General features: G+C 37.1%; 1 protein-coding gene across 6 annotated transcripts in view; it reads right to left on the bottom strand.

Annotated features, from left to right (window-relative positions):
* The window catches only part of LOC114654277 (EGF-like repeat and discoidin I-like domain-containing protein 3), a 981,185-nt gene that overhangs the window by 623,972 nt on the left and 336,140 nt on the right, over positions 1 to 21,073 (bottom strand). For 3 of the 6 annotated variants that reach the window (XM_028804714.2, XM_028804716.2, XM_051929621.1), the window contains one exon: positions 5,660 to 5,689. The exons of 1 other annotated variant lie outside the window; for it this stretch is intronic. In XM_028804714.2, coding sequence (XP_028660547.1) covers positions 5,660 to 5,689 — 30 coding nt within the window. The remainder of the gene's footprint in view (positions 1 to 5,659; positions 5,690 to 21,073) is intronic. 2 more of the 6 variants (XM_051929619.1, XM_051929620.1) reach the window with 1 other exon arrangement.

The raw sequence follows: 21,073 nt of genomic DNA, 5'->3' as shown, positions 1-21,073 counted from the left end.
AGAGAAAAGAACAATGTATTGTCAAGATCTCTGGATAAGATAACTGTCCAACAAAGTCTTTTGAAGTTTGTAATGAGTTTTTCAAAACAATGTGGGTCTATAGACAGGTTGTCTGTCATTCTGAGAGATGTAAACAATCCTCATATCTGGCCATAAAACTCTTGTCTTTATTCAATCAATGTTGTAATGTATTAAATTTTAGCATGAGTTTAACTTCCAATTCTTTTCTCTCTTGCTGTGTTTTGAAGATGCCCATAAGCACTATGACTTTAAAGTCCTTCTCACAGTGTCCATGGCTGTTGAAGTGGGCCGCCACAGGAACATCTGTGTTGCCATGTTTAATGTGGAACCTGTGTAAATTCATTCTCTGGCAGAGTGTTTGTCCAGTTTCTCCCACATAGAGTGCAGTGTCAGGACATTTCATGCAGAAAATTAGGTAGACTACATTAAATGATCTGCAGGAAAATGATCCCTTTATGTGATGTTCAAGTCGGCAGTGTGGTATAACTATACGGTCTGTATCATAGATGTGGGCACATGTTTTTCATCTTTTCTGTAGGCATGGAGATGTGCCATTTTCTGTTGGTTCACTTAGGGAGCCTCGGACAATACAGAGCAGAGCATTCACCCGTAATACAACCAGCTACATCCAGGACACCACTGACTTCTTAAAAAAACTGTCTGCTTTAGGCCCCTTACCTGAGGGAACCTTACTGGCCACAATGGATGTTGAGGCACTTTACACTAACATCCCCCATGATGATGGTATATTGACATGCGAAATGTACCTCAGACAACATGATTTACCCACAAAGTCAGTAATAGAAATGATAAAATTCACTCTGACACATAATCTATTCTCTTTTGGGCAGGATTGCTACTTGCATCAAATGGGGACTGCAATGGGATGTCGGTTTGCACCTCACTATGCAAATCTTTTTATGGCAAAATTGGAGGAAGATTTCATGTCAATGTGCATCGTAAAACCAATGTTGTATCTCTGTTACATAGATGACATCTTCATAATCTGGACTGCCAGTGAAAAGGACCTCCTCCATTTTCATAATGAATATAATTGTTTTCACCCCAACATAAAGCTGAAGCGGAATTACTCAAAAACAGAAGTCAGCTTCCTTGACACCACCGTTCAACTGAAAGACAACACCCTTGTAACTTCTATTTTTCACAAACCGACAGACAGACAGACCTACCTGAAAAGTGATAGCTTCCACCCCAAGCATATAAGGCGCTCCATTATTTTCAGCCAAGCAATACGGTATAATCGTATTTGCTCAGACCCGACAGACCGGGATCAACAACTGCAGGAGCTCAGACAAGATTTCATCAGACAAGGTTACACCCCCAAAACAACAGACACTCAAATAAGAAGAGCTACTGCCATACCCAGAGACAACCTTCTGGAATATAAAAACAAAGACAACAAGGATCGCATCCCCCTTGTTGTCACCTACAACCCACATCTTGAAACACTTCGAAAAATTATAAAAGAACTTCAGCCAATACTGAACAATGACCAAACACTGAAAAATGTATTTCCTGAACCTCCCCTCCTGGCATACAGACAACCACCAAACCTTCAACAATTAATTGTCCGAGGCTCCCTAAGTGAACCAACAGAAAATGGCACATCTCCATGCCTACAGAAAAGATGCAAAACATGTACCCACATCTATGATACAGACCGTATAGTTATACCACACTGCCGACTTGAACATCACATAAAGGGATCATTTTCCTGCAGATCATCTAATGTAGTCTACCTAATTTTCTGCATGAAATGTCCTGACACTGCACTCTATGTGGGAGAAACTGGACAAACACTCCGCCAGAAAATGAATTTACACAGGTTCCACATTAAACATGGCAACACAGATGTTCCTGTGGCGGCCCACTTCAACAGCCATGGACACTGTGAGAAGGACTTTAAAGTCACAGTGCTTATGGGCAACTTCAAAACACAACAAGAGAGAAAAGAATAGGAAGTTAAACTCATGCTAAAATTTTATACTTTACAACATGGATTGAATAAAGACAAGAGTTTTATGGCCAGGTATGAGGATTGTTTACATCTCTCAGAATGACAGACAACCTGTCTACAGATCTACATTGTTTTGAAAAAACTCATTACAAACTTCAAAAGACTTTGTTGGACAGTTATCTTATCCAGAGATCTTGACAATACATTGTTCTTTTCTCTCTTGTTAAATTAACCGTAGCCTGAATAAATCTATTAATTTTTTACATTTAAAATTTCTCATTTAAATATTTACCAATGTTGTTTCTTGTCCTAGAGTGTGTATATAAACATAGGGAACTCCAGTTTCTGTATTACATCTTGCCTGAAGAAGGGGCCTGAGTTACCTCGAAAGCTTGCATATTGTAATCTTTTTAGTTAGCCAATAAAAGGTGTCATTTTGCTTGGCTTCTCTCTAAGTGCCTCTCAGACAGCCTTGGTGTCACAATCCCTCCTAACCCATTAACAGCTGTGTTTGGTGTTCTTCCAGATGGGTTTAAAGTGGAGAAGGACAAACAAGCTGTGATTGCATTCACTACACTTTTGGCACGCAGACTTATTTTGCTAAACTGGAAGAATCCTAATTCTCCTCTTTTAAGTCAGTGGGAAACCGATGTTTTATACTATTTGAAATTGGAAAAAATCAAATTCTCAGTTAGAGGATCTGTACAAAACGCTTTCAAAACCTGGCAGGATCTAATCAATAATATTTTAGAATAAGCTCTTAAAGTACCAAGGAAGCAATTCTCTCCGCATTTTTTCTCTTCTCCATTCATCTCTATTGCCCTATTAAACTAATCTATTTAGGTATGTTTACAAGCTTTAAGGTTCACCCTATTGGCCATGCTCTCTTTCTCAGGGGTGGGGGTCGATCTGTTTTCAATCCTATTTTTTGTAAAAACTGATCTATTTGTAAGGAATGATAAAAATTAATAAAATTTAAAAAAAAAAAAAAAGGAAAAAAAAAGTTAACGGAAGAATTTTGAATTGAATGCGGAAGCTTTACTGGAAGCAAATGAAGCTGCTGCAAAACGGGAGTGATATGGTGAATAGAGGGGGTTCTAGTAATGATGCGGACAGCTGAATTCTGGACCAGTTGAAGCTTATAAAAAGATTTGCAAGAAAGACCAAAGAAAAGGGAATTGCAATAATCCAGACAAGAAGTGACAAGGCTATGAACAAGGATAGCAGTGGTGTGGGGAGTGAGGAAGGGGCGAATACGATTAATGTTACGCAAGTGGAAATATGCAGACTGGGAGATGTTATTGATGTGGGACTGAAAGGATAAAGTACTGTCAAGGATGACACCCAGACTCTTAACCTGTGGGGAAGGGGAGACAGAGGAATTATCAGTAACAAATTAAAAATGATCAGTTTTGGATAATGTTGATTTTGTACCAATGAGGAGAACCTCAGTTTTGTCACTATTTAATTTAAGAAAATAATTTAAGAAATAAGGACACTGGAGCTGTGAGTCAGCACCATTAACCCCTCTCCTTTTGTGCCAGCCTTGTAATGTAACTGTAGTTTTTTAAAAGCAGGCTCTGTGCACACTCTGGATCCATAATAATTTTGTTTATATTCTGCTTAAAATTTCTTCTAATCTACATACAATATATGACTGTAAGTGCAATTAAATGAAAATAAGATTTCAATTATTGTTTACTTTACTATTTTAACTGAGGGACTTAAGACTTTAGTTGGAATGAAAACCAAATACACAGGCTGCTGTTATAACATGAACAGGAGAGTCTGACTTCATCACTCATAAGTCATAGTTACCCTAATTAGCTTCTTTTAAAAGCTGAACATTTTGCTCTTTATTCCACATGTTAAAATATTAATATATGAGACTTTGTATAATACTTTTTACAAACATATTAGTCAATCCATTATAGAATATTAGCCAATGTAATTTAGCCTGTATTTGTTGCAGACCCCTTTATGTGGCTGATTCTAATTTACTGTGAAAATCAATATGTATCATCAAAAGAAGAGTTAAAAGCGAGGAATTTTAAGTACCTGCTATCATTTTCTTTGTCTAATTACAGTACACAGCTTTCATCTTGTTTTTTAACAGTCCCTGTCCTTCCAAGATGTAATTTTTGTCATCTTTGCAACAGTACTGCTGCTGTGACATTTAATATAATGAAAGATCAAATTGTTGTATGCCTACAACTCAATGAATCTTGATGAAAATGATATCATAAATGTCAGCAACAGAGCTTGCCTACAGCCTTGAAAAAACTGCTCTGGGTTAGCAATTGATAAAGCTATATGTGGAGAAAGGAAGTGAAGTTTTCCTATTGTTCTCATTTTCAACTCTCTTTCAATGTCTGAAAAGTATAAAAAGAATAAAAATAATTCTTCATTTACTACATTGTTATGAACAACCAGTTGAAATGAGGCGAGTATCATAAAGTTGTCAAAGACTGAAAGGTAAAATGACTGAAATCGAAAAGCTGAAATATAAAAAGTGACCACTATTTTTGCTTACATTACAAAAGCAAGATCTGGAGTTTAAGCCCTGGATTCTTTCTGTGATGTTATGCACACAACATATCATATAACATAAACATCACAACATAATTTTCAAAAACCCAGCTAACTTAATAAAAGGGCCAATAGGAAAAGATTATCTGGCAGCAGGAGTGTAAGGCAGCAATCAGCTCTGGACAACAGTCCATCACAGGGTCCACTTATGCACACAACCATACTCACACAATTAATCTAACATGAATATTTTTTCTGGACATTCAAGGATACACAGCAGCAGTTTTCATTGCAATATAAAAACAAATTTTTCAGATGATGGCTGATTGCGTAACTGAGTACAGTAACTGTACTGGATATCAGAGATTGTGAGCTATTAAGTAAATTGTCAGACAATTAACTTTATAATGCAATAATGCAAGGGAGTTTGAGGACTTGATTGAAATTTGAATAGGAGTAAAACAAACACATCAAGTGATTAATTGATAAAAGACACCATCTGATTGATATTCAAAAATGTGAACTTTTGGGGGAAAAAATTGTTTTAACCAAACCAGTCTACTTATACTCTAATAATCATCAGTTTGTGGTTGTACATCTTAACATGCACAGACATCCTTGCAAAACCGTGCACACAGTCAGATTACACTTTTAGGCACCATTGATCTGTAAAAATCAAAACAGAAGTGATGCTGCATAACAGTTATACTAATACCTCCAAAGTTACTCATCTACCAAAAAAATAAAGTTAACCCAGTGTAAAACATGCATATCTGTTATGGCCCTCCATTGATATAACTGTAATAGTGATTTAAACATAAAAAATGAACATACAAAGAGGATTGCTGCTTGCACTACAAATAGTTTGAAACGGAAAACAATTTTCATTCAACATTGAAATTATGAAGTTCAAAAAATTATTCTTAATATTATGAGTTAACAATGTAAATGTGGATGTTAGACTACAACTAGAAAGTAGAGAATCATTAAAAAATAGTACAGCATGACAAAATAAAATTCATGCAGGACAGGACCATGCAAGGTAAGGTTAATGATAAAAAAAAGGCTCATAAAATGCATGCATTGTTAATGAGGGAGCCATTGCTGTTAGCAATTCTTATATTATCCCACCTGCTGTAGTAGGTTCCTCCCCGTCTGCTGCTGTTGAATAATAAAGATAGGATGATTAGATAAGCTTTTAGAAAGCAGTAGCTTGATTAATTTAAGGCTTTCCAAGCATGCAGAACAGATACAAAAAATATTATTTTTTATCAACATATATAAACACTTGTTTTTACTCAATGCACTTTTTTTTTCCTTTGGAATAAGAGATGAAACATCAAAATCTGAAGATGCAATTCGATCACTTTGTATATGGGTAAGTAAAGTAAATTACTCCACATTAAAATGATTGAACTATTTTACAATTTATTTACTGATTAGGAAAATCTTAATATTGCCATTAGTATAATATTATTAACAGAAGCTGGCTGCTTTGTCATTTCTGAGGTTGTCTGGAATTCCTCAGATAGCCTACTGTAGTTGACAGCAAGGTCTATTAAAACTCATCTGCTGTCCAATTGGTTGCTACTGTAAAGACTATGCTGAGACTGCACCACAGACTGAAGAAAATGAATGTGAAGATCAATATAATAGCCCTATCAAGCTGAAACATATAGATTTAAGTGTTCTCCTCCTTCTTCAAAAGTCTCAAATCACTGTTCAGACCTAGTGCAGTAAAAACTGAGTATCCCAAAATAACTAAACCACCTTGGTCCTCCTCCTTGGGAATGACTATAGATTATCGTTGTTAGTGTAATGTAATTTTAAGGAAAATAGGCAGGATGTTATAGATCCTTACTAAGTCAACATTGTTTTTAATATCTCAGCCCAATAATCGACCCCAATTTTAATACCTTATTGGCTATCATATGGCACGATGCACTTCAGAGTGAGGTCACTCATAAAAACAGAGTACAAAGCGGAACTTTAAAAAGCAAGTTTATAATTTGGTGATTCTTTACACCACTGGACAAGAAGTCGTGACCAGAAAAGAAGAATAAGAAACCAGGTCTGTGAACAAAAGCACAAAAGAACAAATGAGGACATAAATGCACATGGAAGGACATTTTCCATATAAAGCCACAATTCCAAAGCTAGACTATAGTAAAATAGCTTAAATGAAAACTAAAAGAACAAAAACAGGACAATAGACAAAAACACAGATTTTCAGGACTTGAGGGACTCAATAACTGCACTAAATAGTATCTGAAGGGCTTGCTTAAATACACACCCTTACTTCACATGATTGCCAAGTATTTGCTGTTGCTAGGCAACCCAAAATTGGTACGTTGTCTGCAAATAGAGTGTACAATAATAAAAAAGCATTAAACTGTGTGTGACTGGAAATATAGGAAGACTCGTGGAGAACAAAGGGTTCAGATTTACTGAAACTTTGGAATCCATTCACAATTTTGCTGAAATAAAGTAACTGAAAAGACATTGTGAAAAATGCATTGTTGAGCTGTTTTTGGTGATTGTTTTAGTTTTCGTCATACTGGTATTATTTATTCTACATTTTTATCAATAACTGGTAATGTTGTTTTGTGCTTCCTTTTCTTATGCGGATGGACATTTTGGAACATTTGAAATGCAGCCATTGTTGGGTGAAGCTATGTGCCTATTGTGAGAATTGTGATGTTATTACTGATCTAGTATAATAGAAAGCTATGGGTGCTGAGAAATGATCTAATAAAAATAGTGCACTTGTACAAACAAAAACAAATATTTGCAAATTCTGGCTACAATTTATGTTATGTTTGACTATTTGGCTCTGGTTCCTTCTTTCAAATTTTAAAAGACCTGACAACCTGTGTGGTTAAACTGTTGCTTACATGCTTGACTATTCTTTTGAAAATACCTAAAAGAAAAAAGTCTTAACTGATCTCTGTCACTCATTTGCAAGAATCTGTCTATTACTACATTATCTCTGTCCTACAAAAGAATGATAGACATAAAGGTGAATGAAAAGGAAATATATTTGTTAACACTGGAAAAAAAACACTGCAGGTGTGCTGAAAATATTTGTGCTTTTTTGTCTCATCACTATAGTTCATTAAATGCCAAGGTTAAATCCGAAACAACTGATAATTGATAATATTGTATTGTTTTATATTTTGTCATCTAGCAGTCAGAAGATGTTTATTAAAAACAAAAACAATGTATTTGAGAAGCATATAACTTTTCATTTAAAATAATTTTCCCACCTGAATGGTGTACATCTTTTATGATTTTCTTTCTTTTTAATACTTTTCTAGCTTTATTTTGCCTCAGTTTAGGATTTTTCTTTTGAATCTTAGGTTTTAACATATACATATCTAAAGTCTAAAAATGTATTTAAAGATGTTCAATTATTTTCACATCTTTTTTAACACTATTTTGTTTTTTAAGAACACTGCCACTTTGTGCTGCAGTTGTTAAAGCATCATTATGGTAATCAGATTGGAGGTGACAATTTATGATATTAGCGGTGACATGAGATTTGGATAACAATACTTTACGGGTGTTGTGGTTTGCTTTTGATCCTTTGACCCAGTTCCCGAACTTATTGCTTTTGTTTATCAACAGCACTCTTTGGTTTCTGTATTAGCCTCCAGGAAAATATAGGAATGACTTTTTGGTTATGAATTTGACTTGTTTTCAGACTGTTGTTTCATCCTCCAATCCTTATTTAAAGAGAAATATCTCTGCCTTTCTCTGGAATCAAGCACATGCGATATACTATATGAGATTATTCTGATACATGCTAAAATATTATATTAGAAGCCTAGTTAGTTTTTGTTTCGTTCAAGTGTCAGTTTTCATTAAAGTTTTTAAGGAGTCTCTGATGAATAAAGCTATCAAAAAAGTTTGCTTTCAAACTCACAAGCCAAATACATGTGCACAAATATTTGGTACGTAGGGATTTTGTATTAAAAAATAAAAACAAGACTTGGTTATCTGATGCATACTGTATATATCCCTTAGTTTTTATGTTTGTTGGATTTCAAGATTTTAATTTTATTATTAAAAATGCTGCCTTTTCAGTGGTTTGCATTTGCAGAGACTCACAATCTGGGAAATTAATTTTAAGAAGCTGTGACTTGCAGTAAAACATTTCCATAATACTCCAATGAAAATGATCAAACACAATGCTGCTTGATAGCAATAACTGCCTTTTTAAAATTATCCATCATTGTGAATTATGAATTACATTGACAGTTGCTGAAAGTAAACAAGGCTGACCTACTGTCATTTTGCAGTTTTTTTGTTATTATATTTGTTTATTGAAGATTTTTGAAGTAAACACAGTTAATAATGAATTAGGTAAGAAACATTCTGAAAGCACAAGTGGCCATTACAGATGTTTACACACAATACGCTTAGACTGATAAACATAAAGTTAATGTGTGTAGACAGCAATAGTACTTTTTATGTAAAATTGTACCTAAAGGTGCCATACTTGTATTATTCTCTTGGATCTGAGTATAGGCAAGTTTTCTAAATGCTTGTATAAAACTCACATACAAGATAACTAGTTAAAAGAAACTACACATTTAAATTCAAGAAGAATGCTGGATAATTAAGTATAATTATTTCATTTCCAAAGACTTCTTCTTTTGTAGAATCATCTTTTACAATGTACTGAGGGATTACTTTACATTTATATCTTGTTGGTTGAAAATGAATTCCTTGGGATTTTCACATTGTTGTCTATTCTGTTTTTTTTCTTTCTCAGAATTAAAATGTTTAAGATACTGTCCTGTCTTGTGCCTTTCAATGTGGCAAGAGTAAATCTTTTTTACAATAGATACCAAACGTTCTCTCACATCTGTGTATTATTGCCTGTTAATCTAATTCAGAGTTACTAGAAGCCAAAGCTTATTCTAACAAAACTAACTATAATTCATGGAACTGGCTTGAATGGTCAATCAGACACATCCAAACTGTTTATGTTGGTGCAGTTTAGAATTCATAATTATCCTTATACCATGACTTTGGCTTTTGAGAGGAAACATGCATAAACTTGGGGACAAACTTCACACAGAAAGCACCCTAGTCCAAAACTGAACCTTGGTTCAAGTTAAATAAACTAACTACATTATATTGTTTGTGACTGCACTAATGCAATGCAAGCTGGCATAAAGCTGTTGTAAAGAGGCTGTTCTGTAGTGACAAAGAGTTTAGTTTCAAAACTTTGCAAACAAACAAAAGAATTTTGTTGTATCAAGTTTTGACACAACATTAGTAAGTCAAATTGATATATATTTTAAATTCATTACTGCTTTGGTTTCTCAGTGAAGAACATTATAATCTAGTTCAACCAGCTTAATCAAAGCTGTCATCTGATTTGAAGTAATTTTGACTTAATGGGAAAGTTAAATGTAACTGGCCTGAGGCAAAACTATAGTAAAAATGATATCCCTTTATTTACTGTATAGGGTTTTTTTGATTATAAAGTAACTGTATAAGGTGAACATTCAGACCCTTTGACCAGATTTATTTTGTTCAGGCATTGGTAGATCAATTAACTGCAACTGGCTGCATATGTCAAAATAAAGAACAAATTCTACCACTGGCGTTCTAGCAATGGAAATTTCTTGCAACTCACATTCCCTTTTTATTTTTACAGAAAAATTGATTCTTGTGATGATGCGGGTCTCACTCCATGCTCCCATCTCTCTTTCGGGAGCCTCTTGAACCTGACACCGGAAGTAATGTAACCGGATGAGCTGGACAATGAGGACAACAAACAAAGCAAGGGGAAGGTGCAAAGTGCATAAAAGGCTAAAATGAGACATTGGGGTCCCACCACCCTAGCACAGCTCATCCCCAATCTCTTCAGCTCACCCAAGGCTTGCTCAGCTGGAGAGACTTCAGCCGCTGTGGTCCTCACATTACCGACCTCTGTCTTGGCTGCCTTAACCACCGTCTGCCAGACTGCTCGGGGTTGGTTGTCCTCCTATCTTCTTTCTCACAAACGCAGTCGTCCCTCGGATCCCTAGGGTGAACTCCTCCATGATCAAACTCACTCATCTACAAAATCAGTGGGTGCGATCCTGTCTCTCAAGGGCCAATCACTCGTTCTATCATGGGACCCCTGACCATGCTGACTTCTCTCATTCAGCTGGCTGGCTCGTCCACTCTCATTCCCCCTTCCAACTCTATCCCCCCTCCACCCCCCACCCCCCAAATGCTGCTCTAGCTCTCCAAGCCTTTCCTTTCTTTCAATTTGTTTCTTGTCCTTCTGTGCTGGCCCGTACATATACGGCTCCATGGATGCAGCATCTCAGTTGCGCGCTATAGGAAGCTGATTAAGCAGTTGAGAACAAACGCATCCTCACGTGCAGACTTCCTTAAATTCCAAATGAAAGACACTTGGGTGAAAAGAGAAGAGAAGTTTAGAAATACTTGAAGAGATGTAGACTAAACGTGTGTCTGCGAATAGAAACTAGGTCAGAAATGTCAGGATCATCATTATAGGAGAACAGCCAACATCCATCCATCCATTTTCCAACACACTGAATCCAAACACAGGGACAAGGGGGTCTGCTGGAGCCAATCCCAGCCAACACAGGGCGCAAGACAGGAACCAATCCCAGGCAGGGTGCCAACCCACCGCAGGATACATACCCACACATAACCACACACTAAGGCCAATTTAGAATTGACCATTCCACCTAACCAGCATGTCTTTGGACTGTGGGAGGAAACTGGAGCACCCAGAGGAAACCCACGCAGACACGGGGAGAACATGCAAACTCCATGCAGGGAGGACCCGGGAAGCAAACCTGGGTCTCCTTACTGCGTGGCAGCAGCGCTACCACTGCGCCACCGTGCCGCACAGAACAGCCAACATTTTTTGCATATCCTCAACTTTAGCAGAGAATAAAGGTAAAAACATCAGGATGGAAGGTTAAAGAAGAAACTGAAGGTGGAAACATGGCAACAACGATTTCAGTCTAAAGTTTCAAAGAGTTTTTACAAATTATTTAATTGCCAATAGGATAGCTGAGGAGGAGGACAAAAAAATTGGGCGTGATGTCTTGAGGAGGAACACTTGTTTTTCTCATACCTAGCACTTTTATTTGCGTGCAGTTTTGACTACAAAGTAGTGGGCTTCAAGGGTAATTTAAGGTTGAAGAAAATGTGAGCCACATAGTCTTCAGAGAAGTAGGGAAAGCATTCTGGAGAGTAGAAAGAACCAAAGCAGTAAAGCTATAGATTATATAAATGCATAACAAAGAATGGTCACGAAAGAAAGGGGAACACAAAAGGAAAAGAAAAGTGATAAGCATAAATTACTTAAAATGCTTTAAATTCTTGGAGACACATCAACAATATTTGTCTGAATAATAGGTAAAATGAAAGAAATCTGTTGGAACAAGGCTACTGGCACCTTTGAGAATGGTGAAGACCTGCATTAATGTTACCTGCATCTAAGACTGTTTAAGAGATTGTGGCAATATTCTAGTAGTGTAAAGCTAGATGAGTTATCTGTTCTTGGGCCTGGTTATATGATATTGTAAATCCATCCATTTTCCAACCCGCTGAATCCGAACACAGGGTCACGGAGGTCTGCCGGAGCCAATCCCAGCCAACACAGGGCACGAACCAATCTCAGGCAGGGTGCCAACCCACCGCAGGACACACACAAACACACCCACACACCAAGGCCAATTTAGAATCGCCAATGCACCTAACCTGCATGTCTTTGGACTGTGGGAGGAAACCAGAGCGCCCGGAGGAAACCCACGCAGACACGGGGAGAACATGCAAACTCCACGCAGGGAGGACCCGGGAAGCGAACCCAGGTCCCCAGGTCTCCCAACTGCGAGGCAGCAGCACTACCCACTGCACCACCATGCTGCCCTGATATTGTAAATACCATTTAAAATTCAATTGTTAATAGTACTTAAAGAAATACAGCTGCAGATATTTTGGCATTTATTAGTGGATTATAAAACTATAGTGTGTTGATCTTTGATATGTGCTCAGGTCACTATCTTATCACGTTGCTGTAGTTTATCCTTTAATTATTAGGGTCAACTGAAAATAATTTTAAATATAAAGTGTATCACATAATGCTTCTTAGTGTAAAGCATCCAGGCAAAGTACAGTTTAGTCTCTGGCCCTGCACCGTGGTAATAGTTAATGGCAAAATTGATGGTGACAGGTAATTTGTGGTGTTTGGAGTGGGTAATTAAATGGTTTAACAGGAAATTGAGAGATGAATGGTAATTGCCTTTAATGGAGTTACTTTAAAACTGTTGCCTCAATCATATTTTGGAGGGTGTTCACTTAAAGTTGTTACTCATTACCATTTGAGAAGGGATACATTGCATAACTAGATTATTTAAACTGTAATTTTCAGGCATTATACACACATGAATTTCAAGCTTAGTGATCTAGTGTGAAAGCTCAGTGAGCTAGTGCACTGCATTTTTCTGGTTGAGCATTTTATTCAGTGACATGGGCATAGAACTAACTGAAAAGGACACTATTAATTTTTAATTAATTTAGCCTTACATGAAAATATTGTGGTAGAAAATGATAATGTCATTGGTTTAACAGTCATCTTCTGGGTTTACCCACCTTAGTTGTATGCCCCCCAAATGTAATCCCTGCACTTCTCCATAGTCCTGGACATCTCTTAGATTGAGATTTCATATTATCTGTCACCACCTCCAACTGAACTTTGTTATTGATGGCAAACCTGCCTTGAAGCTACATTACCCTCTAATGTCTGAACATTAGAAGTATTTCAATGAGAATGGGGCATCCAGCCCAAGAAGAAGTTCTTCAATCACATTCACCCACTTTCTCTAACGTAACAATAATGGACTTATTTGAGACTGTGTAATTATAGTTTTGGTGCTAATGTTTGTTTATTTCTGCGTCTGTTTGTGATATTGTAATTATTGCATACTGTGCATATTGTGCGTTTTGACTATATAATCTATAATCTGGTGTAGTCAACATATTTATAAAGGTTGCTGAGTGTATTTTGCTGCTATACTGATTTAATCCTGGTTTTGAAATATCCATTCCTCTGTAATAGAAACCTATTGCTATGCACCTCTTTGCAGCCTCATCATCTATAAAACTTTGAGGTTTAATTTTTAGTTTAAGAATAAGAGTGAAGAAAGTGGTGAAATGTATTGGGAATGTTAAGGCACACTGAAATACACAGACTGTGAAATATCAAATGCTGTAAATTCCCATTATTCTTAAGTTTTCACATGTAATGAAGTCAATAACCTTCCCAAAGTTACAAGGACTTTTAAAGGTGAGTACTGGCTGATCTGGAAATTGTAGAGAGACAAATTCTGCTTAGATTAAAAAGGATGAAATCAAGCAGATTGGCAGAACCAGGTAATCATTATTTATCCTAGAATACTTAAAGAGGTTAGTGAGTACATATATAAATCTTTGATGTGGATTTTTCAAAAATCACTGCACATTGGTGAAAATCCCACAGACTGTAACAAAGAAAATGTTGTCCCATTTAGTGAGGCATCTACAAAACACACATTTAAAAGTACATGCCAATTTTTCTAAGCTTATTAATGCTGGAAGTATTTACATTTCAGTTTTCAGTTTCTAAATATATGGTATTTGTACAATTATGATACAATCTGGTAAAAGAAATGACATAAATGGTAAATGTCCTACGTTTTTAATTTGAACTATTTGGGAGATGTGGAGACAGTCTTTTTCATGTTTTCTACCTCTCAAGAGATATTTCATGGAATGGATACCTCTTCCTGTGCTACAAGAACTTCTTTGCGTGTCAAATGGTTGAAGAAAGAAGGAAAAACATCTTTTAAGTTTCTGCTGTCTCCAGTCACTAGACAAAAAAGGGATTATCAGATAACAATATTATAGCTTTAAGGATTTCCTAATATCTCTCTATTATAATAAAAAAAATCTTGGGTCAAGACATGATCTTCTCAGAACACACTTTGACATCCCGCGAGAGAAGGCAGTGAGACAAAAGGACAGCTGCTGCACAGGCTTTTAAATGATCGACGCGCAGCGCAACAAGCAGAACACACAGCTCAGCAGCAGCAAGCCAGCAGCTGATCCGTCCACATTTCCTCAGCATCCGTTCAGCCCAGCCCTTCACAGAGATGCAAAGTTGCTGGTGCGTAGCATGCCCTTTGGGGGGGGGACGGTGAGTGAAGTGAGGACAGCTATTGTACAGGCTTTTAAATGATCAATGTGCAGCACGACAAGCAGAACACGCAGCTCAGCAGCAGGAGCAACAAGCCAGCAGCTGATCCGTCTGCATCTCCTTAGCATGCGTTCAGCCTCCCCTTCATAATGCGAGTGGCAGAGACGCAAAATGGCTGCTACATAGCGCACCCCGGGGAGGGGATGGGCAAGCGAAGCGAGCCGGGGGCAAAGTAATCTTTATGAAAACCCTTTCATTTTCACACTTTTATTCAAAATAAAAAATTTGAATAACACACAGACATAACTAAGCAAAGTATATATTTTGATTTTAAAATTCCGATGTCAATGTATGAGTGCTATAACTAAATAAAGCTGATATAATTATAGAAACAACCTGATAATATTCAATTAACTGTTTATTTTCAATATTCAAAACATAATTATCTTTTTAAAATCAAAATACTTCACAAACTTGCTATTTTCACATAGCTTCTGAAATTAGATTTCAAATTAATTTTATACTACATGTCACAGAAAGCTTGAGCTTGATTAATATAGTACATATCAGTCAGTATCACAGGATCACATTTCGTGTGAATATGCAATTTCAAAACAGGCAGAGCTGGAATTCAAACACAGTCTCCTGTAACTGTGAGGTAGCAATGCTAACCACAGTTTCACTGTGTTATCCATCCATCCATCCACTGTCCAACCCGCTAAATCTGAACACAGGGTTACAGGGGTCTGCTGGAGCCAATCCCAGCCAACACAGGGCACAAGGCAGGAACCAATCCCGGGCAGGGTGCCAACCCACCGCAGGACACACACAAACACACCCACACACCAAGCACACACTAGGGCCAATTTAGAATCGCCAATCCACCAAACCTGCATATCTTTGGACTGTGGGAGGAAACCAGAGCACCCGGAGGAAATCCATGCAGACACGGGGAGAACATGCAAACTCCACACAGGGAGGATCCAGGAAGCAAACCCGGGTCTCCTAACTGCGAGGCAGCAGCGCTACCACTGTGCCGCCCTACTGTGTAATCCTACATAAAATTAAAAATCACTACATCATTGATTTTGAGAAAAACGGTTAGGAAAGAGAATGGAAAATAAGTTTAGAAGGTCAGAAAACAAAGAGAATGAAGAAGAAGTAAGCCAATCTTCCCAATTCTGTAGATAAAAATCTGAGCACCCTTAGACTGGCCTGTAAATAATTGTGCTTTGTAATTTTATATTGGTATGTGTTTGTGTTTTTACATTCCCTAATATACAAACAGCCTGACTTCATTATAAATAAAATGTATTCAGTTTTGAATGCATGTATATCTCTGAGTCAGAGTCAGGTTTGAGGGTCAATAGCTTGCAAAACATGAAATCTAAGCAAGTGAAATTTTTAATATTAAGCCATTAAATAATGCTTTCCTTATTGTAAGATGTACTGACTTACCAATAAAATTTCTATTTGGTATTATTTAGCTTATTTTAAGAAATCTTGTAAAGTAAATTTTGCTTAGCCCATTGTCATTTTTGTTTGCTAAATAAAAGCAAAACAACTTCAGTCCCAAGTTTTCTTCCCCCACTTTATGCATTTGCATTTTTTCAGTGTACACAGCCTTGTTCAGAACATGGCTTTTTGTTAATGATCTTAAATACTATGTCTTTCACATCATGCTATTTTTGGGCACATTAATCAAGTGGACTGACAGATTAAATTTCTGTCTCACGTTACTGGTGATAACTGCAACACATTTCCTTCAGTGCAGACCTCAGTTATTTTGTGGAAACCTCATCCATGTTTTCAAAATTCTCAAAGGCACTGATAGAGTACATCAAGCCAATTAATTCTCATAGAAGTGGTGAACAGTCCTTCACTATTAACAACCTAGTTACTAACCACAAACCCCTTAAACTGTATAGAGTCAATTTTCTTTTTACTGTAAGTAAATCCTTTTCACTGTTTAATATAAGAAAACAATCAACAGTGCATCAACAGAGAATCTTCTGTATTTATTACGCCCTACCTACCTGGAAGGGGGGTCTCTCTCTGAACTGCCTTCCCCAAGGTTTCCTGTAATTTTTTCTTTACAAGGGTCTTTTTTGGGAGTTTTTCTTGTCTTCTTAGGGAGCCAGGGCTGGGGGGGCCCTCAAAAAACAGTGCCTGTTAAAGCCAATTGTGGCATTCCTTGTGTGAATTTGGGTTGTACAAGAAATAAATTGTTGTTGTTGTTGTTGTTGCTAGCTTAAATGAATTGGTCAATGTCACACAGTGAAAATATTTGAACTGATATCTGTGGGGTTAAAAAACACAATGTCTTTGTCACAGATCCAAACTGCTAAGTAAAATATGGAGTCCTTAAGGTTATTATCTGGGAAATATCACTGTAAAATGATAGCAAACTGTAACTCTGTAATTTCTTTGGAAGAGGATATTCCTGCCTGATTATGGACACTTTACTTTACAACTGAAAGAATGCTAATAGCTGTGTGCCCTGCAGACCTGAGATGGTGCTTCTAGAATGGACCTGTCAGACAGTTTCTCATGGGCTCTCTGAAAGTAGATTAAAGACATATTGGTATGACCTGGACTACACACACTGCGTATGAATGACTGTAGCATATAAAACGCATTTTAAACAGCTGAAACAAAAACTATTAAATTAGAATCAAAGTTTTTATGAAACCCATATTTCCAACTTACTTTTTTCACCTATTTTCATATTAAGAGGCTTTGTATATTTTTTCCTCTTCACACATCGTTCAGATAAATACTGAATAAAATTAAGCCATGGGCTTCCATACACCTTATCCCTTATTTTAGCTCAAATAAGAAATTGTGGTGAAGTAAAAGTCAGACTGTATGCCAGAACTGTTCAATACAGATGGCTATGTCTGCACTATTTTTTTGCATACATCTTTAATGAATCATTATGTGAATCATTATGTGAAATTATGTTAGCTCTGCATAGTAAGAAAAGCAAAGTATATCTTGGAGGCAGTTTGGTAAATGATGATTTACAGCATAATAAAAGAAATGCTGTAAGCATACTGACCTCCTTAGATGTTTTAAAAATATTCCATCATGTATATTATAGTTTATGTTGCTGAAAGCCAGCCATATCTATTGTTAATACTGTATTGTGTTATGGGACTAAATAGTTTCTCTGCCGAAAGTCATCCTGGACTTAATTTTACATATGTTTCACACTTGAAGAAGAGTTCCACCAGATAGCTAATATGGACACACTTGGGTCCTGGGTAATCAGTAGCAATTCGGCTTTCGCCTCAAGCTCCTCACACACTCCCATGTATTTGAATGGAACAAAATGTAAATGCCAACTTAAAGTGAATATATGCTGCAGTAGCCACTGATGAACTTAACACTTTATGTTACAATTTCATTAATCTCATCTGAATTCTGAGTGATTGTTAAACAGACATGCGTAAGTTTAGTTAGGTAACCTTGGAGATTGGAGGATATGAAAGACAGCACAGTTGAAAGTAATGTATTTAAAGTCTTCAATTAGAAAATGAGTCCTTGATTAACCAAAGACAAGTGTGGCCTAAGGGATGCTTGTTTGTTGATTATTAAATTACTTTAGCTAGGGATGATGTCTTCTTTACACTGAATGTTTTTGAGATATGCTCTGCTGCCATTGACCTTTTATAGGATTAAGATGGTTCAGAAACAGCTAATAGATGAATAGCTGGATGGGTTATTTCATGTATTCATTAGTTATCTAGATTAACATTTCAAAGCTGAAGAATGATGTATACTATGTGTGTTGTCAGGAGTCATCAAAGGGTACAATATTTAATGTATTGCTACCAAGGAGAAAAGCAGTGTTTTGACATCTAGTCAAATGTATGGAGAATATTTTGAGGAAAGACTAAAGGGAATCCACTACACAGTGACATTACACTAGAGCTAATGTCTATCTTATATGCAAGGTAGAAGCCAACTCTACTCCAACATAGAACTTACTTAAGTACATACACAAAGTCACATGCAGATCTACTGGGCAGTCAGCAATCATTCCTATGGCACAACTATGTGGGAAGAAAAAAAGCAGAATAGTCCAGGGGAAAAGTGTAGCAGCTGGGATTTAAACCTAGATCAAGAGTAGCAGAGCAGCAGTGTGAACATTCATGCTGCTGTAACAGACAGACAGACAGACAGACAGACAGACAGACAGACAGACAGACAGACAGACAGACAGACAGACAGACAGACAGACAGACAGACAGACAGACAGATAGATAGATAGATAGATAGATAGATAGATAGATAGATAGATAGACTTTATCTGTCCCAAGTGTGAAGTTTAGCTTTGTAGAGAAGCTCCAGAAATATGGTAACAAACAAACAACAACTACCCCTCAAATACACACAAAGATTTATAAAAATAAGAAATCTTTCTGATTTCACCAATGATAAGAGAGTAATGATGGTGAGGAATTACAAAGGCGTATTGCCATAGGTATACAGTAATCCCTCCTCCATCGCGGGGGTTGCGTTCCAGAGCCACCCGCGAAATAAGAAAATCCGTGAAGTAGAAACCATATGTTTATATGGTTATTTTTATATTGTCATGCTTGGGTCACAGATTTGCGCAGAAACACAGGAGGTTGTAGAGAGACAGGAACGTTATTCAAACATTGCAAATAAACATTTGTCTCTTTTTCAAAAGTTTAAACTGTGCTCCATGACAAGACAGAGATGACAGTTCCGTCTCACAATTAAAAGAATGCAAACATATCTTCCTCTTCAAAGGAGTGCGCGTCAGGAGCAGAGACTGTCAGAAAAATAGAGAGGAAAGCAAACAAATCAATAGGGCTGTTTGGCTTTTAAGTATGCGAAGCACCGCGGCACAAAGCTGTTGAAGGCAGCAGCTCACACCCCCTCCGTCAGGAGCAGACAAAGAGAGAGAGAGAGAGAGAGAGAGAGAGACAGAGAAAAACAAACATCAAAAATCAATACGTGCCCTTCGAGCTTTTAAGTATGCGAAGCACCGTGCAGCATGTCGCTTCAGGAAGCAGCTGCACAGAAGGTAGCAACGTGAAGATAATCTTTCAGCATTTTTAGACTAGCGTCCCTATCGTCTAGGTGTGCGAACAGTCCCCCTGCTCAATCCCCCTACATCAGGATCAGAGAAAGTCAGCGCAAGAGAGAGAGAGAAAAGTAAGTTGGGTAGCTTCTCAGCCATCTGCCAATAGCGTCCCTTGTATGAAATCAACTGGGCAAACCAACTGAGGAAGCATGTACCAGAAATTAAAAGACCCATTGTCCTCAGAAATCCGTGAACCAGCAAAAAATCCGCGATATATATTTAAATATGCTTACATATAAAATCCGCGATAGAGTGAAGCCGCGAAAGGCGAAGCGCGATATAGCGAGGGATTACTGTAAAGGAGCACTAGTACCATTTCTTGACACATATCTGCTGAATATTTTATTGGCTGAAAGTACTTAATGTTAGTGTGTCATTGAGATGATGTTCGGCCTTGTTCACAATGGCCATCAGTTTAATGTTTTCATTCTGTCCAGCACTACTACCTCCAAAGTGGAGAGTGTGTCTCATAACTGAGCCTGCCTTCTTAGATAGATAGATATTCTTAATCAGCTTCTTGATTTAGTGGGCCTCTCTTAAAGAGATGTTTAAAGCCCAGCACACCACAGCATAGAAAATGACAATTAGGAACTAATATGAGAAAAGCTCACATTACTTTTGGCTTGGTTAGCAAATTTTGTTTAAAGAAAAGAGCATTTTGAAATTGCTGATACCATTAGCAAACTATTGGCATTGCTAGGCCAATGGGAACTTACATATGCTACAATATTAAAGGTGGAATATGCTAAAACATAATATATAACATCCTGAAACCAGCTTAATCCTTTTCAGGATCACAACTGGGCAGACACTTTCTCAGTACTATTGTGCGCAATGCAGAAACTAAACCTGTACAGGATAGTGTATTACAGAATAGTGTATTACAGAACTCAATCTTGTACCCAAATCCACATGACACTAATTCAGACTCCCCAATCAATTTAACATTAAAAACCTTAGAATGTGAAAGGAAAACTCAGTACGAAGAGAAAGGACAATGCAAACACAGGCAGAATGTGCAAACTCCATACTAATAAACACTGCTTTCAAACCCAAGACACTGGAACTGTGATACAGGAGACCACCTAATGCCACCAATATACTAAAAGAATATACACTAAAATAATACATAAAATTGCAGTTAAGAAGTTAATGAAGCTCATGAAATGGAAACCCAACCTAGAAAACACTTTTGTATCACTATAAGCAG

Source organism: Erpetoichthys calabaricus, chromosome 7, assembly GCF_900747795.2.
Source record: "Erpetoichthys calabaricus chromosome 7, fErpCal1.3, whole genome shotgun sequence".
NCBI classification, from domain to species: domain Eukaryota; kingdom Metazoa; phylum Chordata; class Cladistia; order Polypteriformes; family Polypteridae; genus Erpetoichthys; species Erpetoichthys calabaricus.
The sequence above is the reverse complement of the archived record's forward strand: the minus strand, read 5'-3'. Positions and strand labels throughout refer to the sequence as shown.